Source organism: Elgaria multicarinata, chromosome 10, assembly GCF_023053635.1.
Source record: "Elgaria multicarinata webbii isolate HBS135686 ecotype San Diego chromosome 10, rElgMul1.1.pri, whole genome shotgun sequence".
Lineage (NCBI taxonomy): Eukaryota > Metazoa > Chordata > Lepidosauria > Squamata > Anguidae > Elgaria > Elgaria multicarinata.
This window is the reverse complement of record NC_086180.1, coordinates 65,654,849-65,682,026: the sequence shown is the minus strand read 5'-3', so window position 1 is coordinate 65,682,026 and position 27,178 is coordinate 65,654,849. Positions and strand designations below refer to the sequence as shown.

Here is a 27,178-nt window from a genome sequence, read left to right as displayed (position 1 = left end):
ATAGGTGTTGTAGGTAGGTTCTCATGTCTGGGAATTAGGTATATATCTTGTTCTAGATGGAGTTGCACTAGAGATATGAAGGCCTGAGGGGGGGAGACTGGAAAATTGGGGGGGGTCTCCATTTCGCCCCCCCCCCCAGGTCCATTTTTGGTTTTTTTCTCTCCCCAAAATTGGGAAAACGTCTAGCATAGTTATTTCTTGCATTCCTTATTAAAATTATTGATCTAATGTATCTTTTACTAATAGACATTTAGAAATGCTCCAAGTCATGCTTAGTTTCTCAACATGTGCATAGAGTCACCATATAATGTGACTCTTGGCAATTTGCGGGTTTTTCTACATAGTCCTGTGTTTCTCAGCTTGTTCTGGTTAGATGCTGTAGCAGTCAGTTAATGTAATTCTATGTTAATTGTTGCCTGATGTTGGATGGGAGTGGAAGTCCAAAATATCTGCTTCCGAGCCTAGTTCAAGGTGGTGGTGTTTACCTTTAAAGCCCTAAATGTCTTGAGACTCTCTGAGCTCCTTTGACTGAGGAAGCTTAATGTGTAGGAACTAGGCAAAGGATCTCCTTTGTGGTGGCTTCCTGTCTCTATAATACCCTACCCCATTGATGCTTGGCTAGCACTGGTGCTGCTGTCATTTCAGCCAGTGTAAAACCTACTTATTTTCCCAGTGCTAGGCTGGTTTGTTTAGTTATGCTTGTAATTTGTTTTATTATGATGTTGCTTCATGATTTTATTATTATATTATGGCATATTTTTGTTTTGATACTTCTTGTATATTGCCCTGATATCCTAGGATGAAGGGGGAGATTAAGTTTAAAAAAGAAGTTAAAAAAATGAAGAAAAGTAGTGATGCTGTTTTCAGCATGAACCATGTGTTTTTTGTAACATTTAATTGCACGTACCACATTGTACAATGGGGAAACCATCCTGCCTCTATTTGAAATGAAATGAAAAATTAATTGAGAGCAACAATGTTGAGAAATTGGTACAGGCTAGTACATTATGTACATCGAGACTAGTACATTATGTTAAAATGGCTATCATGAGTAATTAATAAATGAACAATGACTAAACATTTAATCTGAACTATTTACTTTTGAATTCAGTCTACAGTCTATGCTTCAGCTACTGGGCGGTATAAAAATGTAATAAATAAATAAATATAAATAAATAAATAAATATATCAGGGAAAGGTCTATCCCTGACGGTTTAAGGGAGTGGTTTAGGTCAAACGTTTACATTCTGATTTGATCCTGTCCAGGCTCAGTTCAGTCTGTAGTGATTTCCCCACCAATCAGTACAGTAAAATACAGTACAACAGCAACTTGCACCATATGTTGTCAAACAGACTTTCAGGTTCCACCAAATAAAGATTCTTGCTGAACCAGGAATCAATCATAGTAATTTTTTAAAATAAGTGCCGCATGTCAAAAATCCTTAAATGTAAAAGAAGTATACTTTGTCTGAACATTCCTCCCTAATTATTTTGTGAATTTCCCTATGTGAGTAATTACACTCACTTAATGTATAGTGTAATTGAGCATACTCACTTTCTATTTCTCTCTCTCTCTCTCAAGCTCTACAAGCTCATGTCTCTGCTTTACTTAGGAGTTTGAGAAATTTCAAGAAATGTTTGTAAAGTAATTTAGTTGCACAAACAAATTTCACTGTAAAATTCAGTGGGTTAATTTAGAACACAGTTTATTGAATTGGTCCACAGACCATATCAAAATAACCAATGAAGTAAAATATGGTTTCAATTCCAAATAAAAGTAAACATCATGTGTTAATTTAAAATATTGCCTAAATGCAATTAACAAATAACACCACGTGAACAATAAAACTAGTTGTATTTTAGATAATGATTTTATTCTTCTAGTTTAAAAACAGAACGCTGAACTTTCCTCCCTAATTACCAGTACTGACCAATTTCTCTTTTTTTAAAAGTAACATGCTCAAGGTTCATTTCTTGATGTCCTATCCATTAGGACATTAGAACTTGAAGAATAGCAAAATATTAAGTGTTAAGCTAAATGCTGAATCATTTTTAATATTGTTTGAAATGCTTCCTTCTAATTAAATAGTCTCTTAATCCCATGCTTTATTGATTTTGTATTAAGACCAGAGCAAGCAGATCCTAATACAAAATAGGACTGCAGCTCTCTTGATTCTGTCCAATAATGTTGGGATTTTTAAAGGATATAGAATGTCATGTCAGATATCTCAAAATGGGTGGTATGAATCCAACGCTATGCTATGCAATTGGATGGTGTGCTATTGATTGTCTATAAATCTAATCTTGATAGTCTTTTTAAAGCTGGCCATGATCACTAAAAGCTTGAAATTATATCAAGCTGTGCCCTGCAGCAGGCATTGTTAATCTTTTAATCTCTTGGTAAATCATACCAAATTCATTTGTTATTAGATTACATTTTAATGATTACTTTTATTGATTAGTTTACACTTTAGCCTAACAATTTGGTAAACATTGCCACAGTTTCATTTTTGGATTTGTACAGCCATAAGAAAAAGTAATACATCTTGTCCAGTAAATATGTAAGTGGCGCTTTAGTATGTATGAGTATATTATGCTTCTATCTTAATAAAATTATAAAGCCCTGAGATTGTCAAAGATAAGTATTTCATCTGTGGAAGAATTGAAAATTTAGCCAGATGAATTACAGGCTTTTAAAAAGTAGTTAATCCAGATACCTAAAATAATTTTACTGGCTGTATCTTCTGCATGAGTCATGAGAAGCAACATAAATTTGGACACACATACACACGCCATTCATTTTCTTAACAATATGTGTTTTTTAAAAGGAAAACTTTATCATCTTTTCCATCTCATGTCTTTTTTCCTAAGCCATAAAGAAAGCTTCAACTAGTTTAAACCATTTTTCATAAAGAACATTATCCATCCTCCCCAGTTCTCTAATTACTTTTTTTCTGTGACAGAATCCATTTTCAGACTTCTCACAATGTCTATAGTACACTGATGTCAACACAAGACCCATATGTGCATATAATAGTTTTCTCAGTGTGTATTACTTTATGATTACAACAGTGAAGAACTAAAGGCACACTGGACAGGGATAGCTTGACCACGGTGGTACAGGCATTGGTAACCTCAAGATTGGATTACTGCAGCTCGGCTGTTGTCTGGAGCTGCCCCTTTCCAGCATGTAACTCCTCTGCTGAGGGAACTGCACTGGCTGCCTGTTCACTACTGGGCCAGGTTTAAGGTTCTTGTACTTGTGTACAAAGCCCTAAACAACTTGGGACCAGGATACCTGAGAGAGCGCCTTCTCCCTTACCAACCTGCCCGGTCACTGAGGTCATCCGAGGGCCTGCTCCTGGTGGTTCCACCTAGATCCATCCTCTGATTGGAATCTACCAGGGGAAGAGCCTTCAGCGTGGTGGCGCCCCTCCTGTGGAATTTCCTGCCTCTGGAGGTCAGGCAGGCGCCAAGCTTGTACTCCTGTCGGCGCCTCCTGAAAACATCTTTATTCCAGGAAGCCTTTCTTTAACATGCAGCCTTGGATTTCTGATTTTTGCTTCTTTTAAAATTTTGTTTCAACTGTTTTATTCTGTTTTTATTTTCATTTTACCTTGTACACCGCTCCGAAATTTTTCAATGGGGAGCGGTATGTAAATATTCTAAATAATAATAGTGGGAGACGGGCATTGACAAGGTTCCACCAGATCTTACAAATCTACAAAGAGAGACATGCATGAGAAACCCATGGAGCAACCTCCCACACCCCAAACCCCACATATAAACCACAACTGAGTTCTCTGTTGTGTAAGTCTCTCTCTTTGCTGTAAGCACCCTTGGCCACTGACTGCATCAAAAGAATCCAAGGCAGTATTGGTATTTAATAACACTACCAATTATTATATTTTTATGTGCTTCCAATCACTTTGTTAGAGATTTGTGCGTAGAAGCAAACGTAGTTGTCTTATACTGAGTCAGACCATTGGTCCAACAAACCCAGTATTGTTTACATTGACTAGCAGTGTGGCTCACCAGGGTTTTAGGCAGGCTTCAATCCTAGTCCTACCTAGAGAGACTAGGATTGAATCTGGGACCTTCTGCATGCAAAGCATGTGCTCTGCCACTGAGCTCCAGCCCTTCCCACTGAGAGCACAAGTTAAAGCACCTTAGTCTGTTCTGTTTTTGCTCAGTTTTTTATGATATATTCTAATGTCATTATATAGGACTTTTTTGTCCTTGTTTGACAACATTTAGGAAAATATTTTCTCTGTTACATCTGACAAATGCATGCTCTGTTACTAGAATTTTCAAAGATGATGGAAGCACACTTTCAGGTCACCACTTGTAGATATTATTAAAGCACTACAGATAGCAGAAGATGAGCATTTTGAAAATCAAATCTGGGTTCTGTACGATGTAACTTTCTCATCCAAATCAGTGATGCAGGGAATTAAACATTGGTTTTACCTACATTCTTTAAAGCTCCCTGTAACACTTAGCACTATGCTAAGCAAATGAAAAGGGGGGCAGGGAGCAGAGCTATTATACTAATAGCAGACAGGACACAACAGGTGTGTCTCTGGAGTCTGTGGAAAGCTTTGCAGTAAGCTTGGCAGTAAGGCTTAAAGAAAGATTTTAAATCTGGGAGGCTATAACTTTCTGAATGGAAACTGTGTTTATGAAGTATCTTTACTGAATATGCAATATTTAGACAGCATTATATATAAAGCAATTAAGAATGTTACTTCACCTGAGTAAGTTGTAATGTCCTGTTGTTAGAACAGAAGGCTGTGAGTCATAATACCAATTGTATTGTAAATACACCCACAATATGTTGTTTCAAAACATAGGCTGACATAAATTAAAATGGGACAAACTATTTTTCTGAATTCTGCTCTCTCTCTCTCTCTCTCTCTCTCTCTCTCTCTCTCTCTCTCTCTCCCCGTGTGTGTGTGTGTGTGTGTGTGTGTGTGTGTGTGTGTGTTCCAGCCTGCACACTATGTGACTAATTTACATAGACAGGGTTTGAATTCTTTTTCGCACAAATGAATACGTTTTGAAAAAGACTTCACAGAGCATTTTTACTGTGTAAGTGAATGCTGTACTATCTAATGTAGTGTAAAATTGGACTTATCGGTCCCACTGATTGTTTTGCTACCTGTTTACATAAGAATTTCTCCACAAAGCTATATATATTTCAGTTCAACTTAATTTTCAATTTTAAGAATACTGTATGTTTAAACAGAATGATAAACGCCAGAGTTAATCCTACTGAACAAAATACATATTTGTAAAATAATTAGGTTATGAGTGATCAGAATGAGAGTATGTCGTACACCACTTGCCTTAACAATATACCTTGGAGAAGTCATGGGATTCTGACTTTGAAGGTATTTATGTAAGCTGTCCTTTTCGTTAGCTATTCTTCAGTGGATACCCGGGGATCGTTAACATTCACTGAGTGGTTCTGAGATAATATTTCAGTTGAAAATAGTCTAAATATTTGACAGTTTATTTAACGGATAACTAAAAGCAAACATTTTATATCTTAATTTTTTTTAATCTCTCAGGAAAATCAGGAGGATTTGCACAAGAAAACAATACTATAGATTCTGGAGAACTTGATATAGGCCGAAGAGCAACACAAGAGGTTCCTCCTGGGATCTTCTGGAGGTCACAAGTCTTCATTGATCAGCCACAGTTTCTAAAATTCAATATCTCCCTTCAGAAAGATGCATTGATTGGAGTGTATGGCCGAAAAGGCTTACCACCTTCGCATACTCAAGTAAGACCTATTTTTACTGAAAGCAATTTTCAGTATTTGAAAACAATTATTTTGCATCTTTGAAAATATGCTATTGCTCTGAATTTCATCCATTCCTTTTTGGCTAATTTCAATATATATATTATGTATTGTGTCAAGCAGATAATGACACACATCATTATTTTAAAAATGTAATTTGGGATATTTTATCTCTATAGCATATGGAAAGTATTTTCTGATCACTTTGATCAGTTATTACTAGTACAGTAAGTAAACACAAATGTAGATAAATGCTTAGTTTTTCTATCTCTTTGTTGGGTCATTTTGATTCATTGTAGCAGATGCTTCATATGAGAAAAATTGCTTGTAGCAAGATTCCTATCAGTAGATTTGATTCAAATTTGATGGGTTCCATGACAGAACCATATATTTGGATTGGGGTGAGATGGCTATAAATGGCAAATCCGGAACACATGGGAGGGGGAAAACCTGAAGTGTATAAGGTGAAATCCATTTGGAGAGAGGTATAAGACATGAAGAAACATATAAGGTAAAGAACAGGAATACTGTGCACCAAAGGATTATTGGCATCCAATACTTCTGGACCTCACCCTGGCTAATTAGATAGTAGAACCCTCATTTTCAGCTGAAAATAACTGATGAGAATAACTGATGAGTTACCTGAAGTGCCAGGAAGGTGCAAAATACAAGATATTGGAATTACCTAAGGTTAAATCAACCAACATCATGCTGCCAGAGGTCTACTAACATGGTGGGGCGTTCTCCCTCTCTTCTCCCATTACAGCCCTAAAATATGCTCTGCCACCTAAAAATATGCTCTGTAGGGTTTCCCAGCCTTACAGAGCAGATTTTGAGGGTACTGTGGGGTGGGGATTGCTCCCCTCCTGGTTGCCCTGATGGAACTGTTTCCCTCAGCAGAATAATACTATTCAATGCAACCCCCATTTGTCCATATTGTTTCTAATCTAGGGTCAACTGTCCTTCTCATATACTTTGGTTTCATCCGGATTTTGCACTGAAATAAAGATACCTCAGATTGTCCTCCGTCCTTTCATACTTTGTAGCTTTTTTCTTAAGGAAAGAAGGTAGAGTCTATATTACGGTTCCCAGGATCTCTGGATGTTGCTGTGAGCTTGCAAAACAGTGTCCAAAGATATTGGGGAATATGGGAAATGTAGCACCCTTACAGCAGAGTCTAGTGATGCTGGGAACTAAGCGGACTAACAGAGCCCCTACTACCTACGGAGCTCATTACACTTTGCTTTTGGTAAACTTGAGAAGGGGTGCAGGTAAAACTGGGTCTATTTCAAATTTGATTCAGGTCACGAAGGTTCTGTGCCCAATCCAGTAGATCCAGGAAGGCAGACCACTCCCATTTTGGGGCTTTTTCTGCCAGGAACTTTAAATATCTTCTCTCAAGATATTGCTCATACATGTGTATGCTAAGGGCAATAGGTCCATTTAAGGGAACGTACTCCATATCTGTCAGCTTATCACTCTCTGCACTAATTCGTACAGCCGCTGCCTCACCTGGGTTTGATGAAAAGGGGAGGTAGAGCTGAGTGTCATCCGCATATTGATGACACCTCAACCCACATATCCGGATAACCTCTCCCAGTGGTTTCATGTAAATGTTAAACAGCATAGGGGATAAAATAGAGCCCTGTGGAACCCCATGACCTAAATGCCATGGCACAGAGCAATAATCCCCCAGCACCACCTTCTGGAATTGGCCATCCATGTAGGAGCAGAACCACTGCAACCCAGTGCCTCCAACTCCCAGCCCAGACAACCTACCCAGAAGAATACCATGGTCGATGGTATCAAAAGCCGCTGAGAGGTCCAAGAGAATCAACAGGGTTGCACTCCCCCTGTCCCTCTCCCGGCAAAGGTCATCCCACAGGGTGACCAAGACAGTTTCTGTTCCGAAACCAGGCCTGAAGCCCGATTGAAATGGATCTAGATAATCCGTTTCATTCAAGAGTGCCTGGAGTTGTCCTGCAACCACCTGCTCAAGCACCTTGCCCAGGAAGGGGATATTAGCCACTGGCCTGTAATTGTTAACATCCTCATCTGTATACATCATCTATCAAAGATTTTTTTATATAGTTGCTGGGAATTATTGGGATCTTTTATATTATTCACATTGAATTTGAAGAGGAAGAGTAATAAGCTTTGCTGTCTTACTCCTCTTTTAGTTGGTATTTTTCAAGACCATGGACAGCTCCTCGTACTTCCAGTCAAAATACATTCTGCAGCTATTCCATCCTTTCTTCCTTAAATGATTATTTGTGGAAAGAACAAAGATGAAAAAAGCGGTGGGAAAACAAGGAAAGATTACAAGCGTCCCCTCCATTGCAAAAAAAGCCCATGAATTAGGCAGAGTGAATGCTGCTCTAGTCAGATCTATTTCTATTCTGATGGGAGATGTGAACTATACTTATGCATCACTGTTCAAAACAGTTGCTTATGACTGTGCCAGACCCTTTTCTTCAAGGAAGGAAAGGAACCTCTCGTGCAAGCACTGAGTCATTACTGACTCTTGGAGGGACACCAGCTTTCGCTGACGTTTTCTTGGCAGGCCTTATAGCGGGGTGGTTTGCCATTGCCTTCCCCGGCCATGATTACCTTTCCCCCAGCTAACTGGGTACTCATTTTACCGACCTCGGGAGGATGGAAGGCTGGGTTGACCCAAGCCAGCTGCCTGAAACCAGCTTCCACTGGGATCGAACTCAGGCCGTGGGGAGAGTTTCGACTCCAGAAACTGCTGCTTTACCACTCTGCGCCACACGAGGCTCTCCTTTTCTTCAAACCGTCTGATAAAAGTCAACACACCAGGCCTTGGGCCATGCATTTTGGAGTATTGTAAAGTAAAAATATTACAGAACACCTCTTCAGGAATATACTGAGCACAAGCCATAATTTCATATGAGATCATTAGTTTGCTAAATGATTATATATTTACCATATTTCTTCAATTGTAAGACGCCATCGATTGTAAGACGCACACTAATTTCAGTACCACCAACAGGAAAAAAACACCCTAAGACGACGCACCCCATTTTTAGAGATGTTTATATGGGGGGAAAAGTGTGTCTTAGAATCAAAGAAATAGGGTACGTATTAAAGCTCCTATGCTTAATTAAATTATATATAGGTTTGTTTGTTTGTTTGTTTGTTAGAAGCGGTTTTAGAAGCAAGGGAGAGTCAGTTATTTCTCTGTAAGTCATAAAGAATCTGAAATCAGAAGCAAGGCTTTTTGCGACAAGGATGTTCCAACTGGGAACTTTTAGGTGCATTATTTTTGTTTTTACTAAAACATGTAGGTGTTCAGTTGTGAAAATCCCATACATGAAGAGAAAAATCAGAGTTACAAATGCCTTTGGTGGGACATTTCCAGTGCGGAGCTAGCACGATATCTTACCATCTTACCACCGTCACCATATTTTACATAAGCCTTACAATTTTTCTTCCTGAGTCTACTTTCTTTAAAAATCACAATTACCTGTTTATTTTTATTTTAAGTTTGTATTTCTAGCTGTTTCTGGACTTTTGGGCATAATATCATAAGGAATGATATTTGGCAGTGTTTTCCCTGATTGTTTTACTTTATTCCTAGATGTTGTGGAATGACTGTCTATTGTATAATCTGCCTGTGTCAGAACAGTGTGGGTTGCACAGCTCTTTTTTCTCAGGTATCACAAATAAATCAACCAGAAGTAATTGATAATGGCTGCCCATTCAAAAACAGTCAATGGTAGTCTGCAAGGCTTTGTGACACTTTCCTAAAATGTCAGTTTCATTGCAACCAGCCAATCAATATGTTTATTTAAAGAGACAAAATGACTTTGGTAGCTTAAAGCAAAAATGAACAGAGTGTGAGGTAGCCACATAGAATCATAGAATAGCTAAAACAATTTTAAAACATCCTAAAATTACACTGGATAGGCCTGCCGGAAGAATCATAGATTCATAGAATAGCAGAGTTGGAAGGGGCCTACAAGGCCATCGAGTCCAACCCCCCTGCTCAATGCAGGAATCCACCCTAAAGCATCCCTGACAGATGGTTGTCCAGCTGCCTCTTGAAGGCCTCTAGTGTGGGAGAGCCCACAACCTCCCTAGGTAACTGATTCCACTGTCGTACTGCTCTAACAGTCAGGAAGTTTTTCCTGATGTCCAGCCGGAATCTGGCTTCCTGTCACTTGAGCCCATTAGTCCGTGTCCTGCACTCTGGGAGGATCGAGAAGAGATCATAGAATCATAGAATAGCAGAGTTGGAAGGGGCCTACAAGGCCATCGAGTCCAACCCCCTGCTCAATGCAGGAATCCACCCTAAAGCATCCCTGACAGATGGTTGTCCAGCTGCCTCTTGAATGCCTCTAGCGTGGGAGAGCCCACAACCTGCCTAGATAATGTACTGAATATACATGTATGTATATCCAATAAATACAAGGGTCTTATCCATGAAGGTGAAAACCATGTATATTAGTGCATAGATATTTTTAAAAACATCTGTAACAGCCAACATACCAGCTCTAAAGTTAGTTTGTTTCCTTCACTCAGTGCCTTCCACATGGAAAAGCTTGGCTAAAGAGGTCTATCACAGTATAAGACTGATGCAGTGATGCTATGTGCAAAGATACTTTTTAAAGTTGTTGGAAAGCATAATATCAGCAGTCTTATGCTTGGATCTCCTTCAGGCTGCAGATCCCATCCCATGGAAATGGAAATTGATATGCAGTGGGACGAAAAGGGACTTCACTGTGTGGATGATTACAAAAATATCCTATTTTATTAACAGGCAGGCTGTATACAATTTATGATTTTAGAAGTACAGCAACATGGAAATTCATTCTTTGGTGTGGAGATACACACACACACCCCTGTCTTTGTATAGCCATTTTATAACAGAAGTTAACTCACAACAAATACATTAAAATGCAGCATAAAGCAAAACTAAAACCCAGGCCATAGCTAGACCTAAGGTTTATCCCTGGATCGTCCAGGGGTCAAACCTGTTCATCTAGGTGACACACAGGGGATCCAGTGCTCAGGCAGGGGCGACCCCTGGATGATCCCAGGATAAACCTTAGGTCTAGCTATGGCCCCAGTTAAAACTGAGAGGCCAAGAATAAAATACCTCAGTTATTTAAAAAGCCTGAGTGAATAAAAAGTCTTCAATATAGACGAAAAGAAGCGGTTCCTACTTTGTTACACATTTAAAATGTAATTAGGACAAGTGAGAATATTGGGTAATTTTAGGCAAGCAGTGGATGCTTGAAAGAGTTGAATCAGTGTTCAGGTTGTGTTAAATGTGTGTTCTATGTGACGATCCTGAAATAGTGGCTTCTATTATATATGTGCTGAGGAGTAGCTGAAAAGTAATATGAAGCAAGTGCTTTTAAAGGAATATGTACTATGGTGTTCATTTAAATATTGTGTTATGATTAAACAGATATATTTTAAAACAGCATTCTAGAAATACTAGATTACTTTTCTGAGTAAAAAAGGCCATTCCATTCTTTAAATTAAAGGAGACAGACTTTTACATTTAATTCTGTTCAGGGACTCCTTTTGCAGATCAAGAGCCAGTAGATACAAACCACTTCAATCGAAATAATATTAACTGGCTTTATAACTGGCTTGGATGTATCAGTGGTTTCTTACACTGCTATATATCTAAAATTTAGTTAAATTTCACTTGACTGTTATCTAAAGGGCAAATGTATGTATGTGTGTGTTGAGGGTGGAGGCATTGGCAGTAATGGAGGAATTTGATCACTATGTTTGATTTCTATGCTAAATACTAAATCCTCCCTTATTTCAACCAAACTTCAGTAAACTATCTTGGCAGCATATCTTTGCCTTTATTAGTCAGCTTATGGCTAAGGAAAAATAATCCCAGTTCACATTCTTAGCCTGTACACATCACCAGCACATGACCTAGTTTTCCTAATTTGGAACATAAAATGGTAATGTAAAGATTTTAAAAAAAACCTTTGTCTCTAATAAAGTTGGCATATTTGGTACTGTACTGTCTAAGCATCTGATAACCTATTTGTTGTTATTAGGGTGACCATATGAAAAGGAGGACAGGGCGCCTGTATCTTTAACAGTTGCATAGAAAAGGGAATTTCAGCAGGTGTCATTTGTATGCATGTCGCACCTGGTGAAATTTCCTCTTCATCACAACAGTTAAAGCTGCAGGAGCTATACTTCAGCTTTACTGTAACCAGATTTAAAAGAGGGCAAGGCACCTGCAGCTTTAACTGGTGTGATGAAGATGGAATTTCACCAGGTTCCCCATATATACAAATGACACCTGCTGAAATTCCCCTTTCAATACAACTGTTAAAGATACAGGAGCCCTGTCCTCCTTTTCATATGGTCACCCTAGTTGTTATTAATAACACATAGTACTTCTGACAGCTCTGTTGTGTCTTCAGCTGACAAAGTGCTTTCTATTGTCAGCTTCCCTATTTGTAGCTTTTTAGTTATGTTCTTTCTTAAGAAGAAGAAAAATAGTATAATGATTAGCTGAATTGTTGTAGAGGGGTTGTTTCTACTGTCATTAATTAGCACCGTCTATGTGAGATAATTAAGGTACTTCTCAATGGCTATTTTAAAAAAAAATGTATTTTTACACTGCCACTAGTGTCCAAAAGTTAATGGTGTTGGTTTTACTTTACCAAAGTATATAAAATGACAGCCTCTGTGATAAATACAGCTATGAAAATGTACTCCTAGTCTGTTAGCATGCAGGCAGAATAATATAGAAGCTTGATACATGAAACCTTCAAAAATTAATGGTGGAAAGTACTTCAGGCGCTGATGCTTTCATTTGAGAACTTTTTAAATGCTAAATTACCTATAGAGAATGGTATGAAAATGATTTCAAAAATTAACGCAGCACTACATAACTTAGTAATATATACGTTTTATGCCGTTTTCTCTTGCAGTATGACTTTGTGGAACTTTTGGACGGGAGCCGGTTGATTGCAAGGGAACAGCGTAACCTTCTTGAGACAGAGAGAGCAGGCAGACAGGCAAGGTCTGTCAGTCTTCATGAAGCAGGTTTCATTCAGTATTTGGATGCTGGGATCTGGCACTTGGCTTTTTACAATGATGGAAAAAATGCAGAACAGATTTCTTTTAATACTATTGTCATAGGTAAGCGTAAAATTCACAGTGTTCATTAACAAATGCTGTAACCTGTTTTTTTCTCTAATAAAAAGGATTCTCCACCTCCTTTGGATATTCTGAGTATTTTACAGAAAATCTGTTTTAATTGTCCACAATTGTATCAAAAGATGACTTATTTGAATGTGTACTAAAAAATGCTTATTAGATACTGCTGAACTCTGTTATGAAAGTTAAAAAATGTAATAATTCTATTTAGATTTGTAGCCTTCGTGTTCTAGTAGTTTAGTAACATTCTAAAACCAGTAATTAAAATAAATTGAGCACTATTTACTTTCTCAAAGGCGGTAAGCAAACCAGGCACACGCATTTCTAAAAGTATCTCAATTTGTTATCATTTACAAGTAATTTAAATGAGTGTTCTCTGCTGTTTTTGTTAACTGCTGTGATTGCAGCGTATTAGAATTCCTCTTCTGATGGTTTCTTTCAGAGTCTGTGGTGGAATGCCCCCGCAATTGCCATGGAAACGGAGAGTGTGTATCAGGATCGTGCCATTGTTTTGCTGGATTTCTGGGCCCTGATTGTTCAAGAGGTACATAAACTGAATTCTTTCTAAAGTCAATACAAGTAGGGCACAGAAACACAAGTAGTTACTAGAGCAGCAAGAAAAAGAAACTGAAGTACAACTTGTTGTCTAGATGTTCCTCTGCTTCTAAAGCTTGATTGAAAAGAATTGCGTTAAGTCTTCTGTCATGTTTTATTTCACAGCAGCCTGCCCAGTATTGTGCAGTGGCAACGGGCAGTACTCCAAAGGACGCTGTCTGTGCTACAGTGGCTGGAAAGGTACAGAGTGTGATGTGCCTACCACCCAGTGCATTGACCCCCAGTGTGGGGGTCGTGGGATTTGCATCATGGGCTCTTGCGCTTGCAACTCTGGATACAAAGGAGAAAACTGTGAGGAAGGTAAATATGTAAACATTTGCTTAGAATTTGACTGTAAAAATTCTTCAAAAGTGCTTTCCTACACCATTATATTCTAGGCCCTAAATTTAAGGCCATATAAATACTGATTCTAGCACATTTTCAGTGTCATAGAAACAAGTCTTTTATATGCATATAATTTTTATTCAGACTCTTTCAAGCATCTTAAACCGAGAATTAAGAAAATATTTGGTTGCTTTACTGAATGTGTAAATACATTTTAATCTCTTGGCTTGTGGGCATGGTCATTGTCACATCATTGAGCTGGGTTAAATTAAAAAGGTAGAAAAGATAGATGTTAGATGAAGCAATATTTTTAGTATAGTAGAAGGAATTGTTACCGTATTGCATATGTTGGCAATCTTCTCCATATACTTCAGTTCTGAACATGCTGATTCAGGCATATCACAATTTAAAAAATGGTGCATAATTTTTGTGTTGTAGTGATGTACATATTTATGATAGCCATTCCTCTGTGCCGAAAATTGTGGTCATTTTGTTGGATTTTTTTAAGGATGAGAAAAGCACAACTTTCCATTCTCAAACTGATTTTATTGATCTGCACGTTCAAAGTAATACAATTAAGTCTCTGGAATTAAATTTTCAGACCATTGACCCTACAAGTGTAATGTTTTATTGAGTCAAATTGCTAAATTAAATCTCGTCATCTAAAGCACATTAAAGTGAATTAAGAAAGATAGAAGCTATGCAACTCATTTATTTCCTAAAGAGGCTAAGCCTACTACACAGCTGTCAGAACACAGGAACCACAGATTAGTAGAACGGTCCACCAGGAATGTCTCTCTAGAGGGTCTCATTCAGATGAATAGTCTTTGGGCAACAGATCTTGTCCAGCTTCCATTTGTTTTAGTGGGACTTTCAAACAATTTCAAAGCTGTACCTTTTGTTGTGAATATCTGAACTTTGTCTTAATATAAAGACAAAGACATCAGGTATTGTGGCTTGGGACCACAATACCTGATGGAACGCCTCTCCCAACATGAACCTACCCATACACTGCGCTCAACATCTAAGGTCCTCCTTTGAGTACCTACTCCAAGGGAAGCTCAGAGGATGGCAACAAGGCAGAGGGCCTTTTCAGCAGTGGCCCCCCAATTATGTAATGATTTCCCCAATGAGGCTCACCTGGTGGCAACACTGTTCTCTTTTCGGCGCCGGGTCAAGACTTTTTTCTTCTCCCAGGCATTTAACAGCATTTAAAAACACTAAGTTTGTTTGTTTTTAATGGACCCCAGAACTGTTGCTTTTAAAGGGATACTGTTGTTTTTATACTGTTGCTTTTATGTTTCTGATGGTTTTAAATTTTGCATACTTTTTAATGTTCACTGTTTTTAACTTTTATAAACCGCCCAGAGAGCTTTGGCTATGGGGCGGTATATAAATTTAATAAATAAATAACTGACAAGATTAGTTTCTCCAAAACTGATCCATCACCCTGTGTAACATTTTTTGAGGTAACAAAAATTAATTGAAGGACCCTATGTAAAATGGCATTAGCATGGGTGAGGGCCCTGTTCCTAGGCATCATCTGAGGAATGGAGAGGCTTTGGATCTAGTGGATCCATGACTTCACGTGGAATTTCTGGGCCTTCCATCTGCTACTGCCTGCAGGAACACCATCAGCAGTACAAGCTAAATTTGCAGAACTCTCTGTAGGCATAATGGGGGTCTCTGTAGTAGCAGAGCCACCTAGCAAAATAGATTAGCATTAGCATTAGGATTGCTCTGTCAAACAAACATCTTTATTGATGAGCAATTGGATTTAGGAAAGCTACAAGTACCACTAATCATTGCTTTCTCCTCAGTAATCTAATTAGAAAATATATTCAAGCTCAAAGAAATGGTGATATGCATTGTGTGTTGATTTGACTGCTGCTTTTAACAGATTCATTAGGGGCAAACTGTAGTTGACATGACATGATGACATATCAATATTGAAAGCTGGCTGTTTATGCCGATCAAGTTCTATACCAGTGGTTCCCAAACTTTTTCAGGTAACCACCCCCTTGGTTCCACAAACCCATGCCCAGTGCCCCCTACCCTGCCCCTACCCTACCTATTGTTCAGAGGAGCGGTTTTCAACAACCCACTAAGGAAGATAATAACAATAAAATTCAGAACAGTAAAAAATAATTGAATATTTATTCTAAATTGAATTACATTTTTTTAGTTTATTCAATTAAACATAATTGATGAACTTGATCCAGTGATATCATCTTTTCAAAGTCTGATAGTCATTTAGCAAGAATATTAGATATCACATTTAGTAACTAAGGTAGAGCACCTCACTATTCTGTAAATTCTTAATGTGATGGATGGGCTTGATGAAGGGATACCAGTTTCCCAATGTCTGGTTTAAAGTCACTTAACATGAGTCTTAAATCACCACGTTTAGTAATCGAGTCGATTTCTTTGCTTGGAGAGAAGTAGGCAGACCACACTAAAACCACATTCCACCAAATATGATGTTGGAAACGCAACCAGGAGCTTCTGAACCACTCTCCATAGTGCAGGATAGCGATCAGAAATTTCTTTCTGTAACCAAAACTCCTGGTACAGAAAAGACCACCTCGAGCGCTCCCCTGCCACCCCTTTGCCTCTTAGTGCCCCCCTGCTGCCCCCTTGCCTCTTAACACCCCCCCTATGCAATCGCACCACCCCCAAGGGGGCGGTACCACCCACTTTGGGAACCACTGTTCTATACCAATACTAGTGCTAAAGTTAGAATAGGAACTATGATTCATCTCTTGTAATATCTCGTGATAATTCCCCTCACTAGAACGATGAAGCATGTTTTGTACATATATCTTCTCTTCCCCTACAGATACTAGCTGTGCTTCACAAAGTTTGTTTGTAACCTATCATCCTTTTTGTAATGTAAAGTTTTGGGGAGTTTTGTGTTAAGGTTTCAAATGCTTTCATAATTTCTTGAGGGCTCGTGTCGAAAAATTCCAGCTGAACAATATCGATATTTTTGGAGCCAAAGAAATTGAAACTGCTGAATACTTCATTGTGTTATTTATATTGAACTTGCAGAAGAATACATAAAGGCCTTGCTTGTAGAGTCAGGTTAATTATGATGATTTTGTAAAAACTGCTTTTTATCAAATTTGTCACCAAAAGAGTGGCAGAATTTGCTGTAGCTACTTAGAAAAAGAATCAAAAAGTCTTGATACTCATGCTGTTGTTTGTAAGCACATTTGTTTGAATTAGTCCTTCATTTAACTTTGTTTGACATTTTACAGTGTACTGGTGTGTTGGTCGTTTTAGGGAAATGGAGTGAAGGGACTGTAAAGTTGATTGTAGCAGCAGTGCAATGTATTAAGTCCAGAGAGGGTTGCGGGAATGTGTGAACGTGTGCATATAGCTTTAACAGAACATGCATGTTTTAGTTCTTGCAGGAGGCCTGGGTGGGGCCTCTCTCTTTCTTTTAGTGTGAGCCTTATTGGTGTGACATGCACCTCTACTGAAGTTAGTGTTTTCTCATGTATTGTAGTAACATAGAACACAGTTTTGAAGGTACCTGAATCTATTATCTATTGCCTACAATGCAGAGCCTAGGAGAGGACTGCAAGCTGAGCAGGTTGCACACATACATTCACACACACACACACACACACACACACACACACACACACAACTCCAGGGTGGATAAAAAAAACAATGTTTTAAAAACAAAATTTAAAAAATCAATTTTAATTTTTTATGATTATTATTTCTCTCTTAAAACATAACCTAGTTTATGAAAAGGAGGACAGGGCTCCTGTATCTGTAACAGTTGCATAGAAAAGGGAATGTCAGCAGGTGTCATTTGTATATATGGGGAACCTGGTGAAATGCCCTCTTCATCAGAACCGTTAAAGCTGCAGGTGCCCTGCCCTCTTTTAAATCTGGTCACCCTAGTATAGCTCCTGCAGCTTTAACTGTTGTGATGAAGAGGGAATTTCACCAGGTTCTCCATATATACAAATGACACCTGCTAAAATTCCCTTTTCTATGCAGGTGTTAAAGATACAGGAGCCCTGTCCTCCTTTTCATATGGTCAACCTAACCTAGCTACAATTAAATCTCATCAACATGCTGGATTTACAGTTATAGTCTCATAAAAATGAAGTTGCCTGCCAGTCATCATAAGCATTCATTTCAGGTTTTTTTTTTATCTTAGCTATTGCTTCTTTGGGCAATTTGTAGTAGATCAGCAAAGGTTTCTGACACTCAATTGTTTAGCAATAACAACAAACGAAGGAATTCTCATGTGAAGCCATCAATGTTATGATAAGGACAATGATGCCATAAAAGATTGAATATGACATTCTTAAGACCGTAGTTTTCTGTTTATGCATCTGTTTTTTCCCCTCTTGTTTTTTTTAAATCTCTCTCTCTCCAAATAAAGTTTAGTTGGAGTTCATGATTCCTCTAGTGTAAAGACTCAAATACTCTTCTGCTGTCAGAAGCAGATTCTGTCAAATTCTCAGAATTTTCTGCCACTCTGGGTAGGCTTCAAAATGTAATGGAATATGACTGTAAGCAACAAAGGAGATGTAGACATACAAGAAAATGCACAGCTGTGTTGTAGGACCATGTGCAAATTACAATCACACACCACTTCTCAGCTTTGCCCTCCCCTGCTTCCCATGGAAAAATCCCATCAGACGCTTATGGTTTACGTTCCAAGATTTAAGGCAGGGAGAGCAGGCGAAGTTACAGAATTGCTCCAAATTTTGTCCTGTTTTTTAACTTGGGGATGTCAAAGAGACTGGTGGTAGTTATGCATGGAATTTGCAGATTTCAAAAAGCATGCAAATACATTATATTGGAAAAAGAATTGGGGAGAGCAATGTCAAACTGGGGTTCCGGTTTATAAGCCATTTCCAGAAACAGCCATTGTTGCATTCTGGGGTGTTTTTGTTTGCTTTAATCCAGCCCTATGATCTGAAACTTTTTTTTTTTTAAGGAGAGTTAAAACACTCATTATCTGCTATTAGTAAGTCATATTCAATGGCACAATTACAGCCAGGTCTTTTTTAGACTTTTTAGTGATTAGAACATGTACCTTATGTTATTTATGTGTTGAATTTTGTTGCTGTGAATTCTCTTTACCTGTTGTTAAAGCAAAAGGTCTGTAGCTGCAATTGAAAGCTTCTGCTTTGTACTCTCACTCATTTTTCAGAACCTAATAGGAGTATTATGCAGATTGTTGAATCTGTGTACTACTCTGCTTATATGTTTCATGAATATAGTACAGCCTAATTAATTGGGAAGTGATAGTGGAACTCACAAATGCAATACTATCTTCCTATTTCAGCTGACTGTTTAGATCCAGCCTGTTCAAATCATGGTGTGTGTATCCATGGAGAGTGCCACTGTAACCCAGGATGGGGTGGTAGCAACTGTGAAATACTGAAGACTATGTGCCCAGACCAGTGCTCTGGCCATGGCACGTATCTTCAGGAAAGTGGCACTTGCACTTGTGACCCTAATTGGACTGGTCCTGACTGCTCCAATGGTAAGCATTGTTTAAAAACTCTTTTTGCTTTAACTGACAACGCTGAGCAATTTAAAAATATTCTCTGATGATACTGCATTTTGTGCAGTAGTCTACAGGTCTCAGCTTACACCCAACTTATAGCAAAAGCCTACAACTAATGCAAACTAAAATTATAGAAATTTTTAATTTCAACTGGCGCTACAATTTGGTGCGGTGAGAGTGGGGGGAGTGCCAAAGATTGCAGGGTGCTGCCAGTACATGGTCAAATGAGGAAAAGAGTCCAGTTCACACCATGCATGCTTGACTGTATAACATATGTGGAACAGTTTGTCATGTACTGCATAGACTTAATGGTTTTCTATTAAACAGGCCTATTTTATATTTTATTCTATTAAAATAATTGTGCATTCACAATACAAGCCAGTCTGTGGCCAGATCTACACCAAGCAGGATATAATGGTTTGAAAACAGTATATGTAATGTGTCCTGGGCCTGAACAGTTGTCAAAACTGCTATAAACCGTTATAAATCAGTAGTGTAGATCCTGCCTTAGTTGTAATCCATTTGTGCTGAGGCAGCAGCCTAAAACAATGTAATAACATTAACATCATAGCTTGTGATATCATAGTGATATCACAGTAGCACCTCATGCTAGCCCATGGGGCAGCTTTTGGAAATGGTCTGGAAACTACTCATCAAGGATAACCCATTGTGGTTTATCATGTTGTCCGCACTCAGTCCAAATCTGAGTACTTTAGCTTATTTGGCTGGTGGATAAACTGGCAGAGCCATAGATGAAACAACTAAAACCTGTTAAAGCTGTTTAGTTCTACATCCATGAAAGATTCCTGACTTAATTTGTTATTAACTGCTAACGAAAGCAAACACGCTTGTGTTATATAGGAAATTTGCCAGGTTCAATTAACTTATGGCCCTAGTGGAGAGTATCTGAAGTCTCATTCTATCACTTTCATTGAAAACATAGGTTCTACAGATTTTGATGGCACCCACATGCATATAATGTGCATTATATCATGTCATTCTCTGCTAACATGTTTTTAGCTAACTATGGTAAGTTAAATTAGTTCTCTGGTCATTATCCAAAATTTTCATATCCTACCAGATAAACATAGAATGTTCACGTTTCAGATAACGTACAAATAATCAATATAGAAATGTTCCTACTTTTTTTAAAAAAAGTTAAGATCTTAAAAGGGAAAAGAATAAGCTGTTTTGTTCCATCAGATGGTTTATGGGTTTAAAATCAACTCTATCTTCATCAGCAGTTTGTCCATTAATTAGCCTTCCAATTCCATTCAGTTAAATTAACTCTAATTAATAAGTTCATTACAAAGACTCACACACCTTGCTTAAAGCAAGTGTGCTAAAAGCTGATAAACACCTTCACTCTAATGAAAAATTGATTAGATTGAAGAGAAAAGGTGAGGTCTCTGAAATAAATGTGTTTCTCCCAGAGCAGGGGCTTGATGTTTTTAAGTTCTGAAGCTAATCAATCTTTCCAAGATTTCATTATATATATTTTTAAAAAATCTAATTTACAGTCCAAAGCATTATATGAGAAAAGTTCTCTTGGCCAGTGCACATTCTGACACATTAAAAAGTGTCACAATACTGGATTGTACATTTAATATTCTACAGCACTTTGATATAGAGCAATTCAGTCATGGGGAAAGGATCTTTTTAGCCCTTTTTATTGCGCTCCCTTTTCAATATCCATCACAAATAATTTCTGATCTTTGTTTTCAGCATTGCTGTTCTTTTATAAGGAAACTGCAGTTGAATAATAGGCTTATGAACCAGCATATGGCTGTGCTAGCTTTGTTCTAAGAGACTTAAGCTATATCCCTTAGGCTATGTTACATTGTGTTTTCCTCCTGATATTAGCTTCACAGAAAATGATATTCTCTTAAAAAAAAAAGAAGGAAAAAAAGAAAAGAAAAAAGAAGGAAAGTTGAATGCAAATAGACTGGAATGTTATTTCACTCCATGTATTACTTTTAAGAACAAACTGTATTAAGAAACTAGAAAATCTTTTATTATTCTAGCAATTATCCTTAATTTTCATAAGGACCAAACAAAAAATTGAATACTGTAGATCCAGTGGATTTCAAGCCAATTTCAGGTCGGTTTCCATGCTGCAGACTGCCCAGTGCCTCTTTGCTGGAGTATCCTGTGCCATGGCTAAAACAGGGACTCTCCACAAACAAGTGTGTCAGCAGGAGTTGCCATAGCTTGCACGAGTCCCACATTAGTCCTTGTCACTTGTGTGAGCTGGCAGGGACCAAGTGGGCTGATTTGCCCTGCTTGTAAGTAATCTGGGAATTAAATATGTGAAACCTTTTCTTATTCCATTGGGTTGTGTTTGAGCCCCTGGTGCAATGAAAAGGTGTAACTCATAATCCTATGCACAGACTTAGGTCCTGACCACTCATGATGCAAAATATTTTGCATGCAAGTTGAAATACACTATGTCAAACAACCAAGAACTAGTTCAGCCCAAGTGGTACAAGTGCAAGTTCAAATGCCGCCACGTCATGCTCAGTCTAAGAGGTGCAGGCATGCAAAAATCATGGTTTAATTTGTTTTTAGCTGTGTATATTTATTGTTTTATACTGTATGCTTTTATCTGTATGCTAAACAAATAAATAGAAGGCAGTAGTTTTTAAATAACTAATATATATATAAGGTGTCTGAAAGCACACAACTACCCAAACCACTAGTGATGATTAACAAGAAACCCATTTATTAATATACAAAAATTACAAAAAGGCTGATGTATCCCATAGTTGTTAAACAATAGTGATGTTGGGTACTATAATACAATAAACCAATAATTGGAATAATATTCCTACTTAAAGACTATACAAGTCTATAATATAGCCCAACAAAATCGCACTAACACACTTTAGTATATTAGACACATTTGGCAATAACATCAGTACATAAACATATATTCACAGATATATTGTAAATAAGGTTTGTTCTTATTATATTTTGTTCTTTCCAGCGTTGTAAGTTGACAGGATTTCGCAATATATTTCCTGTTTTCATTGCTTAAGCCTTATCGGAACAAACGCTACAGAGATAAGATAATATTATTTATATAATCATCACATTCAGTCTAGATATCTCTATAATTATAAAATCCAAGCACTCATTTCTAATTCAGCCTAAAAATCACTCACCCATATCAGGTTAAACCGTCAGTTATGGAATATTCTGTACGCTGCCCTGAGATCTTAATGACACAAATGTTTTAAATAAATAAATAAATAAATAAATAATCACAGATTTACCCTCAGGAAAAGACTATCCAGGAAAGCCACAATGTGACCATTTTGAAGAGAAAAGCCATGATTTGTACCTGCGTACATATTTCATAGCTGTTGCAGCACTCTAATGCTCTGGTATCTCTCTGAACAGAAAATGTCTCTTTAGTAGTGGTCTAGGTGAAAACGTTGGTATAGGTTTACATGATCCTAAGGACAGAAAACCAATAGATTTCCCATAGCCTCCTACTAAAAGGGAAAGATCTGTGTGCTTTCTGAATACTTTTCCACAGGTGATTATGGGAAGTCTACTTACTTGTGGTCTTGGGACTGTAGGTGTAGTAAGTTGCTATAAGACAGGTGTGGGTACATTATGTTGCCATAAGTCATATGTTGTTGGACTGCAACTTGCATCAGCCCTAGCCAACATAGCCAATGATGAGGTCTGATGGTAGTTGCAGTCCAGCATCTGGAGGGACACATGTTGCCCAACCCTGCCATAAGAGGGCAAGTGGAGTAAGAAAGAGCATCCAGCTATTGAAGAACTTCACATCACTGTCCTTTCTCTCAATTAACATGAGGATGCCAAGGTTGGAACAACTTTATCTCCATAAAACGCATCATGACAATGATACTTTCAATATCAAAAGTATCATGGAGATCATAGAACTGAAATAGACAAAAGAGATAGCTGATCTGACATGTCTGATGGAAGGATTCAGATTTTATACTGGGGAAAACAACATATTAAAATGGCATTGTCGTGTCTTTATTTTACTGGAGTTTGGAACAGTTTTTATTTCTGCTATACTTCCTTCCAGAGCACATACTTACATTGTTCACAAGAATATTCTATAAATCCTCATAGGTTTCTAAGCATGCACAGTAACAGGCCACTCTTAAGAAATCTGTGATCAGGAAAAAAAAGTAATGTGAAATTACTCAGAACTAACTGAAGAAAAGCTGAGGACACTTAAATGTCACCAGGCCGGCTGGGCAACTAATCAAGCATTGCCAGAGATGTAGGTTCCACATCCTCTTGAGTGCTTCCCTAAAATAAATTATTTGATTTAATTTTCAAAGACTTTTGTTTTCTGTCTATACAGCTTGTATTGGGAGCTTGCCCTAATTATTGTGTTATTTCTCTCCCCTCACCCCCTCACCCCATTCACCTTCCTTTTGGTGTATATTTCCAATACAGAAATCTGTTCGGTTGATTGTGGCACTCATGGTGTCTGCATGGGTGGAACGTGCCGTTGTGAAGAAGGCTGGACTGGCCCATCCTGCAATCAAAGAGCATGCCACCCTCGGTGCGCTGAACATGGGACGTGTAAAGATGGGAAATGTGAATGCAACCAAGGGTGGAATGGCGAGCACTGCACGATTGGTAAGCTAAGTGTGCTTTAATATCCTGCTTCAGTGCTGAACTTATAAAAGGCCCTCATCTGAATTAGAAATTTAGCACTTTGAAGATGGTTTCTTCAAACAGAATATTTCTACTTGTCATTCTGTGTTAAGGAATTGATATTTTAAAAAAGGAAATGGTTATATAATTGGTCATCAATACTTTATGAATAGCTTGCCCCAGATAGGAGGGGCAAGAATTTCCCTGTACATTTTTCAGTTTTCACTGAACATATCTTCCGTGATTCCAATAGAAGGGGATACTATTTTTGTATTCTTCATGATCTGTAGATGAATCAGTTCATTGCTACATTCTTGCCTATTTTTAGCTGATAATAGTACTTCACATTTTAACTTTATTAACAACTATGGAAACATTGTACATAAACGTAAAAGCTAAAACATGGTTGCCAGGAAATCTAGCACCCTGAAATTATTTTTGTTGTTTTGTGTTAGCAGGCACTATGATTTATTTAAGATTTTCACAAAGCTTCCATTTTAGTATTGACAAATTGAGAAATTTACTGACTTTTAGCAGTTCCATTCATAGTTGTGTGTTTTGCAAGCAAGAGCAGAGACTCTGTCTTTTTATAGTGCATGAGTTCTTTTTTCTTATATCGGGAACGTATGGATATGAAAGAAAGATATAAAAGGTAATTTTTTTTCTAGAATTCTATTAATGTTTCTTTCCAGAAGTTGATCTGTGACCAAAGAAATGTTGATCTCTGATTAAGTTGGATCTCTGATTAAGTATCACAAAGAGCAGAAATGAAGGAAGAATTATCACAGTAATTCTTCACTTTTGTCTCCATATTTCCTTGTCCTTTAAAAACACCAATGGCAAAATGGATGTGTAAGACAAAGCCTACTCATAATAAGCTTTAGCTTGCCAGTTAGTAGGAACTCAGATGATCACTCCTGGTGTTCTCACTGACCTTTCGTTATAGTTCTATGTGGGTGAACTGTTCTTGCACAGTTTTTCTAATGTGTTAGACACACATATGTTTTCCCCTCACCATTGGGAAGGCAGGTGTATGGCTTTTCAAACCCATGTATTTCCCATGTATTTATTGCATCACTCTGATTTGGATGGAGTCTTTTGGATCGAACCTTATCTCAGTACAGATAGAATTATGTTAGAAAAAGATGAATGGTGCAGAGTATAACCTTCTGTCTTACGAAGGCCAATAAGACAAAAGCTTATTGCACCTGGCCATTATGGCATTTCAAGTAAGTCTGCAATCGCTGTCCACTAGAAATATAGAAGAGTCTGCAACAATTGGCTGGAGGAGTACATTGTGTTACCTAGAATTCTGAGAGCGTCCAGTATCAGAGGTAGTAAGCCTGTATACACCAGTTTCTGGAGAACATGGGTGGGAAGGAGCTGTTGTACTAATGTCCTGCTTGTGGATCCATGGTCAACAGCTGGGTGGGCCACTGTGTGAACAGAATTCTGGACTAGATGGATCCTTGGTCTGATCCAGCAGGGCTCTTCTTATGTTCTTATGGGTATGTTGCATAGTTTAAAAGAAAAGAGACAAGGGTGAGACTCATATTTTACAGTGTTCAATTAGTGACACTCTATAAATGAAAGAAATGCAGTTTGAGTACAAGCACTAGCTGCACAATCATGCTGTCTGACAAAACTATATAAAAAGTGCCGGACTGAAATTTTGTCCAGACTCTTAAAATTTAGTCTTTTCCATAGTGTTTAACTGTGAATTCCCCAGCTGTTTGTATTTCACTTTCAGTTTTTCACTGACTGCCTTCCTAACCCTACAGCAACCTTAAAGTTTAATAGAAATGCACTGACCAGCATGCCACATTTTTTTCTGAATAAAATATGTCTTTGTTATCATTAATGATCCTGATTTTCAATGTAGTAAAGAACTGGAATAAAAACAAATAGCTGGTCCTTTGTAGTTTAAAGGAATTAGGATTTCCCCTAGGCTGGATTTCCATTTGAATTGCCTGCATATACATGAAAATCAATGTAGCTCAATAAACAACTTGGTGTTTAAAGCACTATTAGCAGAGAACACCTCAAAGGACTACCTTTCTTTAAATTGGAGAAATGGGATTTTGGGGGGCTTCTTAATATGTGCCATCCTGAATACAAATGGAGAGGCTAATTGAAAATGAGAAGGAAAGAAACATTAAAAAACTAATAGAAGTTCTCTGTGGAAACTTAGAACAGCAGTGTACAGTCCAGTTGCTTTGCTGTGCAATGTAGCTTGCACATTTCTTTGAGCTTTGGGCTGTACCCAATGTTGCTTCCATATTGTTAGAGGTTTGGACTACACCCAATGTATCTTTCCCATTGCTAGAGTTTTGTGGCTAATTAATTAATCCTCATACACTCCCTGCTTTAGACCTGGTTCCTTTCCAATATTGAGAACAAACTTGTCCATTATTCAAGGTCACATCCCAAGATCATTGCAATCTTTTTACATTTTCCCATGTGGATAGCTGTGTGCACAGGGAATTGACTGTAGTGAGCACATATTGGGGGGAAAGGGAGCAGAACCCCTTCATGTTCTCAGGCCCAAAACTTAACTGTGTACATCATTTCAGAAGGCAATGGGGAAAGGGTGATGGTAGTAGTGACAGATGAAGGCCCTTACTGTTATTGTATCTGGACTCTAGCATCATTTTATTTATTTACTAGTGAGAGGGCCCAGCTTGGAATATCCGTTAATTAGATACAGTGGAACCTTCAAGCAAACTTAAATGCTGTCTTAGGTAGACACATTGTGCCTGCCCTGTCTGAATGAAACCATGCTCACTGGCGCCCCTAGACATAATGCACCCCATAGCCTACGAAGGGAAGGCTATTGGGGGGATGGGCAGGCATATAACTCTGTTCCTCAGCCTATTAATTAGCTTTAAATGTATATGGACTGCAAACCTATGTGCTCCTTAGAGATGTCTGCACCATAGGGTGCATAGGGAGGCAGGCAGAGGATCATGGACTTACCAGCTTCCGCGATCCTCCTCCAGTGTCTTGACAGCTGTGTGACATGCCTGAAGGACATTGCGGTTGCTGTTTTTCCCCCCAAAGAAGGA

At 38.1% G+C, this 27,178-nt stretch overlaps 1 protein-coding gene across 1 annotated transcript in view; it reads left to right on the top strand.

The window, feature by feature from the left end:
* TENM3 (teneurin transmembrane protein 3) overlaps positions 1–27,178 on the top strand; it is a 177,359-nt gene that overhangs the window by 47,391 nt on the left and 102,790 nt on the right. The window contains exons 4-9 of the mRNA XM_063136114.1: positions 5,574–5,788; positions 12,748–12,958; positions 13,419–13,520; positions 13,697–13,891; positions 19,236–19,436; positions 23,910–24,095. Of these exons, the coding sequence (XP_062992184.1) occupies positions 5,574–5,788; positions 12,748–12,958; positions 13,419–13,520; positions 13,697–13,891; positions 19,236–19,436; positions 23,910–24,095 (1,110 nt within the window). The remainder of the gene's footprint in view (positions 1–5,573; positions 5,789–12,747; positions 12,959–13,418; positions 13,521–13,696; positions 13,892–19,235; positions 19,437–23,909; positions 24,096–27,178) is intronic.